The 13026-nt window shown below is 48.0% G+C and overlaps 2 protein-coding genes across 3 annotated transcripts in view; one reads left to right on the top strand and one right to left on the bottom strand.

Annotated features, from left to right (window-relative positions):
• Positions 1 to 4949, bottom strand: part of LOC105482769 (dimethylarginine dimethylaminohydrolase 1) — a 255199-nt gene extending 250250 nt beyond the window's left edge. For both annotated transcript variants that reach the window (XM_011743085.2, XM_011743084.3), the window contains exon 1: positions 4683 to 4949. Coding sequence is in view for 1 of the 2 variants with exons in the window: in XM_011743084.3 (XP_011741386.1) it covers positions 4683 to 4700 (18 nt within the window). In the remaining variant the exon portion in view is untranslated. The remainder of the gene's footprint in view (positions 1 to 4682) is intronic.
• Positions 4950 to 7380: 2431 nt separating this feature from the next.
• CCN1 (cellular communication network factor 1) lies at positions 7381 to 12761 on the top strand. The gene is made up of 5 exons (XM_011743078.2): positions 7381 to 7668; positions 7989 to 8202; positions 8553 to 8909; positions 9043 to 9251; positions 9367 to 12761. The coding sequence occupies exons 1-5, from the start codon at positions 7606 to 7608 to the stop codon at positions 9667 to 9669; spliced, it is 1146 nt and encodes a 381-aa protein (XP_011741380.2). The 5' UTR covers positions 7381 to 7605; the 3' UTR covers positions 9670 to 12761.
• Positions 12762 to 13026: the final 265 nt, after the last annotated feature.

Below are 13026 nucleotides of genomic sequence, written 5' to 3'. Positions count from 1 at the left end.
AGGGGCAGGAAGGAGGGAGACAGAGTAGTGGCTGGAGAGTGGATGAAGCAGAAAATTTGTAAAAAGCCACCAATTCCAATTTTGTTGATAGGATATAAATTCCTACAACCAAGAGTTAAGTAGCAGCCCTGATTCTTAAACAAAAAAAAGTCTAGTCAACTTGACAATTAAATGGAGCCCAGGGTGCTTTTCCCTACAATTTCACAGGTGGCTGGGAGTTACAGAATGGTGGAGCAGGACAGATTCTTAAAGATATTCAGTCCGGAGATCACAACTGGCACCCATCAACATTGTCCTCTTGAGTTTTCCAAGGATTAGCCTAGTTGGCATTTTAACATTGTAATTAAATGCCAACATTTTAAAATTTTGAAGACTTCACATAAAAATCCAGATCTCTAGTATCTCTTTTTAAAATGAGAAAATAGGCCAGGTACGGTGGCTCATGCCTGCAATCCCAGCACTTTGAGAGGCCAAGGTGGGCAGATCACGAGGACAGGAGTTCGAGACCAGCCTGGCCAACATGGTGAAACCCTGTCTCCACTAAAAATACAAAAATTAGCCGGGCATGGTGGTGCATGCTACTACTAGTTACTAGTGGTGCTGAGGCAGGAGGATCACTTGGACCTGGGAGGAGGAGGTTGCAGTGAGCCGAGATCGTGCCACTACACTCCAACCTGGGCAACAGAATGAGACTCCTTCTCAAAATTAATAAATAATAAAATAAAATGAGAAAATAGGCAAACAGTGAACCTACATTTTCAGCTAGTATCCATTCAGCCCCTCATAGATGGTCCCAGTGTCCCCATGGTTCCCAAGGCTGAGGCCAAATATCAGCCAGCACTAATCCTGAGGCATGGCATGGTGTTACCTGGCTGACATCTAGCAAAGCTAGATGTCAAGTGCAGGCAGGCCCTTGAGTGTGTGTCCTCTAAGCTGGGAGAATCCAGTTATCTTTTTTTTTTTTTTTTGAGATGGAGTCTCACTCTGTCGCCCAGGCTGGAGTGCAGTGGCATGATCTGGGCTCACTGCAAGCTCCGCCTCTTGGGTTCACGCCATTCTCCTGCCTCAGCCTCCCGAGTAACTGGGACTACAGGCGCCCGCCACCACGCCTGGCTAATTTTTTTTTTTTTTTTTTTTTTTTTGTATTTTTCGTAGAGATGGGGTTTCACAATGTTAGCCAGGATGGTCTCGATCTCCTGACCTCGTGATCCGCCCACCTCGGCCTCCCAAAGTGCTGGGATTACAGGCATGAGCCACTGCGCCTGGTCCTGTTATCTTATAGAAAAGGAAACCTAGGCAAAAAGCTCACATGGCTCACTCTGCAAAGTTCCAGTGTCATGACAGCAAGGCCATTCACAGATGGTCCCAACTGACATCTCTTGCCAGTTTTCAGAAGGAATCCTATGCTATGGTCCAGCGCATCAGACTGGTTGTTACGCCTGGTCAAGGCCCTGTTCCCTTCCTCTCAAATGTCCTGCCCTGCTATCCAACTCCTGTTCATCCTTTCAGCCCCAGATTAGTTGTTCCCCCTAACTCCTCTCAGGCAGTGAAGTATCCACACAGCATTTATGTACCCACTTCTGCAATATGCCTTAGAGTCCTCCAGGGGATGTGCAATATTAAAATCCTCTTTTTCATGTCACCAGTACCTAGCACTGTGCCATGACACATCACAGACTCTGAATAAGTCTGGGATTCAGAGAAGGGTAAACAAACGGACCTCAAATATATGGGTAATTAGGCCAGGCGCTATGGCTCATGCCTGTAATCCCAGCACTTTGGGAGGCCGAGGCGGGTGGATCACTTGAGGCCAGAAATTCGAGACCAGCCTGGCCAACATGGTGAAACCCCATCTCTATTATACACACACACACACACACACACACACACACACACACACACACACATATACACACATATATATATGAGTAATTATAACATAGGTGGGGAGAAAACAGGTTAAAAACAGATGGGGAGCCTGGTGCAGTGGCTCACACCTGCAATCCCAGCACTTGGGGGGGCCGAGATGGATGGAACACTTGAGCCCAAGAGTTTAAAACCAGCCTGAGCAACATGGGGAGACCCCATCTCTACAAAAATTAGCTGGGTGTGGTGGCGTGTGCCTGTAGTCCCAGCTACTCAGGAGGCTGAGGTCAAGAGCCCAGGGGGTCAAGGCTATGGTGAGCCTAGATCATGCCACTGCACTCTAGCCTGGGTGACAGAGCTAGACCATGTTTCAAAAAATAACCCAACAACAAAAACAGACTGGGTCCACAATGAACACCCAGACTGACGAACCATCAAGTAAGTGATGCCGAAACCTTTATCTCAGTGACAAATTCAATTCCCCCCAGGCCAAGCCTTATTCCAGAAGTAGGGATTGCCTGAACAATGTGGCTTATGAGGTGTCAAAAGAACCCCAGAGGTCCTAAGTATCTTCCCCACCAGCCTGCCAAGGTGCTTAAAGATCACTCCATAAATGTATATGCATTAAGACCTTTTCTGTTAAAATACAACACTCCTTTTCTCCCTCCTTCCTAAGAGCCAGTACATTAGGCAATTCTCAGGAGTTAGCACAGCTTCAGTTAATTTATCAACTATTTTTTTATATCTGATGCATTTCACCTAGACTATCTGGATAAGCTGTGATAGAGTTAAATAAAGGTAAATTTCCAGGAGAGGGGTATGGGCCTGAATGTCTGAGGTAAGAGATAGAGAGCAGGCAGTATAGCACAGTGGTTAAGTATGAGACCTTATGATCTGGGTCCAAATCCGGTTTCGCTGCGGGCTAGGTGAGTCACCTTTGGCTAGTCACTTACCTTCCATGCCTCCATTTCTTCATTTAGATAGAAAATGGTGTCACCAAAAGGACCTGCTTCAGTGGGGCATCTGAGAATTAAACGAATCAATATATAGAAGGCATTTTAAAGTGGTGCCCCAACCTATGTGAACCCTATATAATGTGTTAATTTCTATCATTATTAGAGGGGATGACATGAAATTTGGCCCTGAAAGGAGCTGCTCTGGCTTTACTACTTGCTGCCTCCTTTCCCAGTTTACTGAGAAGCAGGCAAGGTCCCGAGAGGATGGGCAGCATCCCCAAGGCCACAGGCTACTGATGGCAGAGCCAGGACTTCCTATCCAGGGCTCCCCACAGGCGGAACTTCTCGAGGAGGAAGAGGGGAAGGGTTCGTGGGAGGCCAGGAGAAACCGAAGAGCCAGCTCTACCATGTGTCCCTTCTGGGGATAATGGCATCCAGGCCCTTCAGGGCTTTTCCTCAGAGTCGGTTCCACGTCCCGCTCTCGGGTGCGCTTGGTGTCCACGCAAACGCCATCCTCCGAACACCCCCCTCCACACACACACACAGCCCCACACCCTCGCGCCGGGCGCACCCTCCATGTCTGGCACAGCACGGCAACTCGCTGCCCCGCTGGGAGGACGAGTCAACAGTGGGGTGGACGGGAAAAGTGACACAATTGGGCTTCGGCGCCCTCCGCGCCAGCCTCCCACGCAGCACAGGGCGGACTTCGGTCCTCAGAGGGGTGGACTGGGATCGAAATGCGCGGGTCTACCCCGCCGCCCGCAACGCTCCGGGGTCCCGCGCGGAGGGAGGCCTGGGCGCGGGCGGCCGCGGTACACTTTTCAGGAACGCGACAGTCGCAAGGCTGCCCGGCCCGGTCGCAGGACCGCCGCCGCCGTCGCCACCGCCCCCCAAAGCTGGATGACGGAGTCTTGAAAGACTTTCACCAAATATGGGCCGGGGTTGGAAGCGTCCTGCGCCGCGCGCCGCCGGAAACCTCGAGTCCTGGCAACCTCTGTGACTGTGGGCGCGCGGGCGGTGTGGCCGGCAGGGGGCGGCGGTAGCAGCCGGGCAGGCGCGTCCGGATGCCTCGGGTCCGGCGCCCTCCCGCCGTGCGGACCCTGTCCGCTCCCTTCGCAGGGGTTCCGGAGCCGACCGCCCTCTCCGCGCGTCGGCCACCCAGTTCCTGCCGCCGCCACCAGGATCCTAGCTTCCTGGGGAGCTCCTGGCTATCATGCCAAGGGGATAGGGGTGGGGAAAGGGTGGAGGAGAGAAATGGGATGGTACGGGGGCGCCACTTTAAAGCTGGTCTTTTGCAGACACCATAAGTTCTATTCATTAAGGTGGCTATGAAGAGTGAAGTTGTGAGATTGGGTGTGCAGGCGAGTATCTCTGAAGACACACACACACCCCCCTACTACAGGCACTCCGGTCGTCCAGGGTAGTGGTTCTCAGGGTGTGATTTCCGGACCAGCATCATCACCATCACCTGGGGACTTGTTAGAAATGTAACTACTCTGGGGTAGGACCCAGGAACCATTAACTAGCCCTCCAGGTGACTCTGATGCACTCTAGTCTGAGAGCCTTCCTAGGGCTAGGAAACCGGAGTCGCCAGATTTACCGTTATTATTCTCGGTTGCTGCCAGACAGTGAGCCCTTCATTAGGTAACCTAAAATTCCCTGGCAACAGCGGGTGAGAGACGTCCCCATCGCTCAGCCCGAAGCCAGGAGCTGCAGAAGACAATCAGCCCGTTCTCCGTGGATTGCAACCCAAGGAAACAAGGCAGCCCGTTTATTTCCTCCTGGGGCACCCGCATGGGGAGGGTGAAGGAGAAACTAGCAAAAGAGCCATACAGAATTAGCACCCGAAGCAACACTTACCCATAAACATTTGCACATTTCGCCTCCTGTCCGTCAACTTGAACTGATCTGCAACTCCCAGCAGAGGCGGCGAGAAGGCGACCGGAGGCTTGGGTTTCTGGACGGTCTTTGGGCAGGACTTGAGGAGCCGCTGTTTCTGTTGCCTAATGTCGTCGATTACTAGCAGGCGCACCAGCACATGGTATATGGAGAGGCTGTGCACATAGGGTACTCTAGTGTCTCCCGCTCCCACACCTCCTGGCCCTGTTGCTCCAACCTCCCACCCCCATCGCACAACACACCCCCGCTTTAAATGGGCAGCTGACAGTAAGGTTCTCTAAATTTCTCCTCTGGGGCAAACTCATCCTCAAGATTCCCCAGTTGAAGTCCAGAAACAAACCCACACACCCTTGTTAGAAAATTTTAATGTGACTTTAAAGGAATCTCTGGAATGGCTTGTGTTTGAACGCAGTGCGGCAGACTGGATCTCTGCCGTCCCCCATCCCCAACCTCCAATTAAGGTATATACGGCCAGTTGGATGATCCACTGTGCTTTTATTTTAAATCATGATAGACAGATTGCGTGAAAAACAAGGAATTCCAAAGAATTTCCTGCTCTGGGAAGAGAAGTTAAATCTATATTTAACAACATTTGAAGCTGTCAAGAATGCTTTGTGGTTGGATAACAGAGGCAGAAAAATGTTAAAAACGCAGGCTACTGCTATACCCAAATATGGAAATATTGTTACGTCTGGTGTCTGATTCACCATCTGGAAATACTTACAACCATGAAGTCAAATAGAAAAGACGGCACAACAGAAGCCAGGAACCCTCCTCTCCATTCTGTCTCTCCCATCTCCCTCTGTTCAACACGTACTGTGGCTACACCCCTCCTTCCCCCTCCCGTCCTGCAATCACTTCATTAAGAAGGAAACAATAATGAAATGATAAGGCAGAAAAAATGTTTTGTAAATAATAATTGATGTATTAACCTGTGTACATGTTGGGCCCAGACTTTCCTCACTGTATTTGCATAACACCTGACAATCCATTGTCTTGAAAAGTCTCCCAACCCTAACCCTCCATCAGAGCTTTAGAAATCCCACTCCCTCTAGCAAATGCTGCTTCCATTTATGAAAGGGCACTTTGGAATGAATGAAACTGAACTTCCTGCAAGGGTTCTCTTCACTGGAGTGTGTTTTCATCCTGACAGCTTCTCATTGTGCTTATCAGGAAAGTCAGCATTAGCACTAAGGGCCTTTTTAAACAAGACTGCTAAATTATGAAGTCTGAACAGCCCTAAACATTAAAAAGGATAAGTAGTTATCCTAGAGCATATGAGTCTCACATCATTTTTATTAAAATTATGCAAAAAGTTTTTGAAACTTGCAGGGAAAGTTTATCAATCACACTAACGGTATTGGTGATGTTCAAGTAAATTGTCTTGTGGTGGGGTCTTCTACTGAGTGTATTGCAGGTAGAACAGGATCTTAAAATCTGCTGACATTTTTACTACAAAATATTACATCCTAAATCTCTTTTCTGTACTTGGAGAGAAAGGCATTGCAATTCATTTAAAATGGGAGGCTTCCAGTGGTCCCTAGGAAAGGAGTGAAAAACCCCACAAAACGTCCAGCTTGAAGGAATCTGCTTTTCCCAGAGATTCATAGGGCATAATGGTACTGGAATCTGGTTTGGCCTTGCGGTCTTTGCAGGTGATGATTTCAGGCCAAAGCACTCCACGGTGGTCCCCTGCACTTCTGGCTGGCTGCTTGGTTAGCATAGCCTCTTGCCCGCGGAAGCAGGCGGGCAGGGCTTACCCAGTCTCCTGCATCCGTGAGGAAGTATAAGTCAGCCTCCCGGAGAACTCCCCGCGTTCGTTTCCTCTCGGACTTCCAACCCAGGCAGTGGGCTGGAACTAAAGTGGGAACCTCCAAAAACAAACAAGTACAACATATCCAAAAAAGGGGAGGGCTGGAGGAGTGGGGGAGACCTCTGCCTGGGAATTTGCCAAACGATGGGGAAGTTCCCCCCCCCCCCGCACCCCCCTCGCCTTTTCATTCATAAATGCCACTCTGGGTATTAATTTGCAATTCACTGAATTTTGCTAATAAACATCATGCCAAAGCTTTGGGACTTGTTCTGAACACGCCTCTTTGAAGTCCACAAATATTACTGGCTCGGAGACACACTCCTCTTCCACGTTCTACTCTTTCAACAGATAACTTGCCTCTCACCTTCGCTGTAAACAAGCAAACAGCTCACTGCCTTCCTGGGTGAGGGTTTCCGTGCCCGGTCAACTCGAATCACCAAACAAAACGACTTTTGTTCCTCCCTCTCAGGTCCTCCCACCCACCCAGTCCAGGCAAAGTTCTGAACTGGCCCCCCTCTCCCCTCGCGACCCTCCAACCACCATCACCACCATCACGCCCCAAAGAACGCTTCCTAACAGAAGTAATTTAAGGTGGAAAAAACGAACTGTTTTCTTGACGGGACACACACACACACACACACACACACACACACACACACACACACACACACACACACACACACAAAGGTGCAATGGAGCCAGGGGAGGCGCTTGGCAGCAGCCCGCGCCAACCAGCATTCCTGAGATGTTTGAGAATTCTGGAACGCGCAGACAGAGCCGACGTCACTGCAACACGCGGCGCCTCCGCCGGCCCATATATAAAAGGCGGGCTCCGGGGCGCCTGGGCAGACCGCGAGAGAGAGCGCCCCTGAGCAGCGTCCGCGCCCTCCGCGTCTTCTCTGCCGGGACCTCGAGCGAAAGACACCCGCCCGCCGCCCAGCCCTCGCCTCCCTACCCACCGGGTCCACCGCGCCGCCACCCCGACCCCGCTGCGCACGGCCTGGCCGCTGCGCACCAGCTTGTTGGCGTCTTCGTTGCCGCGCTCGCCCCGGGCTACTCCTGCGCGCCACAATGAGCTCCCGCATCGCCAGGGCGCTCGCCTTCGCCGTCACCCTTCTCCACCTGACCAGACTGGTGAGTTGGACTCTCCTTTTGCCACCGATTCCCCGTCCGCTGTCAGTCCCTTTCCCTGGTCCCAGATTGCCCACAGCAGGAAAACATAAAATAAAAAGTTCGCGGCCGTTTGCGGTAGCCGTTTCTTTAAGCACTCTCCTCCTCCCCCCAAAGACTTGTCGGGACCTCTTGGTGGGAGCAGCCTCCCGCGGTGGCCCGGCTGGACGAAGTCAGAGGCTCCCTGTCGATAGGGTCGGAGACCCCAGTCCTTTCCTACAGCAGCCGCGGCGCCCCTCTTGCGCACCGCGCCGAGTTTCACGCGTTTCTTCTCCCCCTTCCAGGCGCTCTCCACCTGCCCCGCCGCCTGCCACTGCCCCCTGGAGGCGCCCAAGTGCGCGCCGGGAGTTGGGCTGGTCCGGGACGGCTGTGGCTGCTGTAAGGTCTGCGCCAAGCAGCTCAACGAGGACTGCAGCAAAACGCAGCCCTGCGACCACACCAAGGGGCTGGAATGCAACTTCGGCGCCAGCTCCACCGCTCTGAAGGGGATCTGCAGAGGTAAGATGCTTGTGGTTTGGCCCCTTTAAAAAAAAATACTAGTCCCCATAGTCCAGAAGTTTAGTAATTTTGAGACCATGTATGGTGATGCTTTGTTGTTGGTAGCTTGGCAGAAAGGCACATGATTTCAGCAGTCTGGAATGCAATTCAGTGTGTCTGGGCCCAACGAAAGCGCATACGGAAAAGTGATTCCTGACTAACTTATTGTTCTGGTCTAGAGTCTCCGGGGAATTGTAGGGAACTTTACCATAAATTGAATTTAACAGCAGAAAATATGTATGAGTTTCAGGCGGTGGTTTGGAATCTTAACTTTATCCCCTTCTACCTTTCTCTTTTGGTGATCTTTGCAGCTCAGTCAGAGGGCAGACCCTGTGAATATAACTCCAGAATCTACCAAAACGGGGAAAGTTTCCAGCCCAACTGTAAACATCAGTGCACATGTATTGATGGCGCCGTGGGCTGCATTCCTCTGTGTCCCCAAGAACTGTCTCTCCCCAACTTGGGCTGTCCCAACCCCCGGCTGGTCAAAGTTACCGGACAGTGCTGCGAGGAGTGGGTCTGTGACGAGGATAGTGTCAAGGACCCCATGGACGACCAGGACGGCCTCCTTGGCAAGGAGCTGGGATTCGATGCCTCCGAGGTGGAGTTGACGAGAAACAATGAATTGATTGCAGTTGGAAAAGGCAGCTCACTGAAGCGGCTCCCTGGTAAGTGGAGACTGAGCCCTTCAGACACTGTACTGAGATGCATTTTTGGTCTGAAGCTTTGTAGAAATGAGTACTTGAGCCTGTTTGTGTGGTTATGCCTCTGAGAAGTCTTCCCTCTTATTTCTCTCTCCAGTTTTTGGAATGGAGCCTCGCATCCTATACAACCCTTTACATGGCCAGAAATGTATTGTTCAAACAACTTCATGGTCCCAGTGCTCAAAGACCTGTGGAACTGGTATCTCCACACGAGTTACCAATGACAACCCCGAGTGCCGCCTTGTGAAAGAAACTCGGATTTGTGAGGTGCGGCCTTGTGGACAGCCAGTGTACAGCAGCCTGAAAGTAAGTTCCTTCAGGGATGTGTAGACTGTTGCCTGGCAGGGGGGTGGGATGTGAATCTCTTTTTGAAGAAAGAGAAATATCACCCCTAACTTTTCTTCTCTCCTGTCTCTTACAGAAGGGCAAGAAATGCAGCAAGACCAAGAAATCCCCCGAACCAGTTAGGTTTACTTACGCTGGATGTTCGAGTGTGAAGAAATACCGGCCGAAGTACTGCGGTTCCTGCGTGGACGGCCGATGCTGCACGCCCCAGCTGACCAGGACTGTGAAGATGCGGTTCCACTGCGAAGATGGGGAGACATTTTCCAAGAACGTCATGATGATCCAGTCCTGCAAATGCAACTACAACTGCCCGCATGCCAATGAAGCAGCATTTCCCTTCTACAGGCTGTTCAATGACATTCACAAATTTAGGGACTAAATGCTACCTGGGTTTCCAGGGCACACCTAGACAAACAAGGGAGAAGAGTGTCAGAATCAGAATCATGGAGAAAATGGGTGGGGGCGGTGTGGGTGATGGGACTCATTGTAGAAGGGATTCCTTGCTCATTCTTGAGGAGCATTAAGGTATTTCGAAACTGCCAAGGGTGCTGGTGCAGATGGACACTAATGCAGCCACGATTGGAGAATACTTTGCTTCATAGTATTGGAGCACATGTTACTGCTTCATTTTGGAGCTTGTGGTGTTGATGACTTTCTGTTTTCTGTTTGTAAATTATTTGCTAAGCATATTTTCTCTAGGCTTTTTTCCTTTTGGGGTTCTACAGTCGTAAAAGAGATAATAAGATTAGTTGGACAGTTTAAAGCTTTTATTCGTCCTTTGACAAAAGTAAATGGGAGGGCATTCCATTCCTTCCTGAAGGGGGACACTCCATGAGTGTCTGTGAGAGGCAGCTATCTGCACTCTAAACTGCAAACAGAAATCAGGTGTTTTAAGACTGAATGTTTTTATTTATCAAAATGTAGCTTTTGGGAGGGAGGGGAAATGTAATACTGGAATAATTTGTAAATGAGTTTAATTTTATATTCAGTGAAAAGATTTTATTTATGAAATTAACCATTTAATAAAGAAATATTTACCTAATATCTGAGTGTATGCCATTCAGTATTTTTAGAGGTGCTCCAAAGTCACTGGGAACAACCTAGCTCAAGTACTCAGTTATTCAAACAGGACTTATAGGGATACAGCAGTGAATTAAGCTATTAAAATAAGATAATGATTGCTTTTATATCTTCAGTAAAGTCTTTGCATATAATGTTTAAAAAACATGTATTGAACATGACCTTGTATGAAGCACAAGAAAGATTCTGAAGCTAAATTTGTAATTTAAGAAAACAGCGCTGTATTTTCATCAGAATGTAAAGCCTAAGGGTCTCCATCACTCTGCGCGATGGCCATAATAATTTATTATTTTCATCACCAGGTTAGTGGGCATGTCACTTTAGTAGAGAAACCCTTTAATGAAAAGGGGTAGTCCATAACTCAGGCAGCCCACATCCAGATCCATGGGCAAGATTGAATATAATTAATGTATTCTAAAGACTTGCTTGTTTGTAGCTTTATATTTTCCCAATACCTTTCCTAAAAATTAGGGGAACTACTTAGAAATTTACCCTTGGCTGTTATCAGGAAAAATCTGAGTCTATAGGAGTCAGTTTGTTTTCACTAAATGAGCTTGAAGCATGACTTGTGTTAATCCTAATAAGCCGGTGATTAGGTAAACATGCTGTTAAATGCAAAGGAATGCAAGGAATTTCAAGTACTTTTCCAATAGCGTGAGGGCCAAGCTACCCCATCCCCCGTTCCTTTTTATAATATAAGTTATATTGATAGGGGAAGGAGCAGTTATGTAGAGTTGGCTATTCAGAAGGTCAAAGGTCCACAGCATTCCTGAAAGAAAGGGTCCCAAATCATAGGTCTAAGAGAGGTTGAGAAGGTTGTGTCAAGGTTTGTGAAAATGTTGGTAGCCTGTTTCAGAAGCATCTTCATCTTTAGAAAGTACTGACAATAAACCTTTTACAGGGAGAAGTTTTCTTTTCATCATCAGTGTTGGCTCCTGTTCAAATCTATAGTGAAATGTTTCAGTCCGCACTTAGTTAAGAGAGTACTTGAATTTTTAGGCAGAAGAGAAAGTGCTTTTAAAAGGAATGGAGGGGACAGCTGGGATCCTGAAGGGATTTTTCCAAGTAGATTAAATAATATCATTACTTTAATGAAGACCCACAGACAAATACTGCCTAAGCAATGGTTTTTAAGCCTTATGGAAATGCATAAAGGTTAATATAAATGCACTAGTAAAATCTATGGCCAAAAGCCTTCACTTCTGATTTTGACTTGCCTGAAATATTACAGCTTGTGCCTTCTGAATAGTCAGTTTTTCTTGCCTGAGGCATTCAAATGTTAAGGTATTTGAGAATTTAAACACCACCTGGCCCAGTCGTGGATGCAGTTAAACTTGTCAGTGCAATGTAACATGTGAAACATAATAAAGGTGTGAGGTTTTTGTGGTGCAATCTTGTTGAACAGACATCTAAATCCATAGGCAAGATTTACACATTCCCAAGCATCAACCCTGAAGTATTGCCCTCCAACACTGGAGTCCAACAAATCGCTTCTTATGTGGAGATCAAGGAGCAATATTTTATAGATCCTTTCAGTGTGCAGGGAAGTACTATTTGTCCAAATAAGCTCAAATGTGAAACTGAACCTAGTATGGGAAAACACTGAATCTTTGGGTTATTAATCTCATCCTAGTAAATACAATGAGGTTGATTGAAAGTGCCAATTCCATTTATAATAGGTGTGTTTAGTTAATAAAGAAGATGAATACAAGCAAATTTTGTCTTTTGTTTAGCTATAGGAAAAAACTGAAGAAATTAAAAGTAGTGGAGAATAAAATTATGATATTTAGAACATGTAAGTTTTACCTACATCCAGAAAGGAGCTCTGCCCACTTTAAATATTGAGAAAACAAACCACAAATTATGCATCCGCATACATGAAATAGAGGTTACATATAGAAATATTCATTATAATATATATGTACCTTCCCATGCACAGTAAAGACTTTGGGTTGTTCTTGCTTTTCAATCCAAAAGATCCCGGTGGTCTTGAGCTGTTTTTTGGTAGAGATTTTAGAACTGAAAGAGTGATCTCAGAATCTTAAGCATTCCATGAATTTTAAGAAATACTCTGGCCGGGCGCGGTGGCTCAAGCCTGTAATCCCAGCACTTTGGGAGGCCGAGGCGGGTGGATCACGAGGTCAGGAGATCGAGACTATCCTGGCTAACATGGTGAAACCCCGTCTCTACTGAAAATACAAAAAACTAGCCGGGCGTGGTGGCGGGCGCCTGTAGTCTCAGCTACTTGGGAGGCTGAGGCGGGAGAATGGCGTGAACCCGGGAGGCGGAGCTTGCAGTGAGCCGAGATCACGCCACTGCACTCCAGCCTGGGAGACACAGCGAGACTCCGTCTCAAAAAAAAAAAAAAAAAAAAAAAAAAAAAAAAAGAAATACTCTATGGGACATTTAGCAGCACAGCAAGTAGTCTCATTATGACTATCTTTTCATATGAACATATGTGTTGCCTGCTCCACAAAGAGATGCAACTGAGTCAAAATTAGCAAAGCATATTTTAGAGTTATGTTTTCCAACAGAGGGAACAGACTTGGTTTGTTCACAACCTCTTCTTGCAGGCTTCTGGCACTATTTGAAAGTCAGTTGAGCAATAGTAGTGGTTCAGTATGACCACAGTATAGAGCAAAGCTATGCTCTGGGC

Source organism: Macaca nemestrina, chromosome 1, assembly GCF_043159975.1.
Source record: "Macaca nemestrina isolate mMacNem1 chromosome 1, mMacNem.hap1, whole genome shotgun sequence".
Classification (NCBI taxonomy): Eukaryota; Metazoa; Chordata; class Mammalia; order Primates; family Cercopithecidae; genus Macaca; species Macaca nemestrina.
This window is presented reverse-complemented; position numbering and strand designations above follow the sequence as displayed.

Excerpts from the sequence above, each read along its gene's own strand:
- CCN1 (XM_011743078.2), top strand. The coding sequence starts at position 7,606 with ATGAGCTCCCGCATCGCCAGGGCGCTCGCCTTCGCCGTCACCCTTCTC. Across the intron at positions 7,669-7,988 it reads TTCTCCACCTGACCAGACTG|GCGCTCTCCACCTGCCCCGC; the intron begins GTGAGTTGGACT and ends TCCCCCTTCCAG. Across the intron at positions 8,910-9,042 it reads CTCACTGAAGCGGCTCCCTG|TTTTTGGAATGGAGCCTCGC; the intron begins GTAAGTGGAGAC and ends TTCTCTCTCCAG.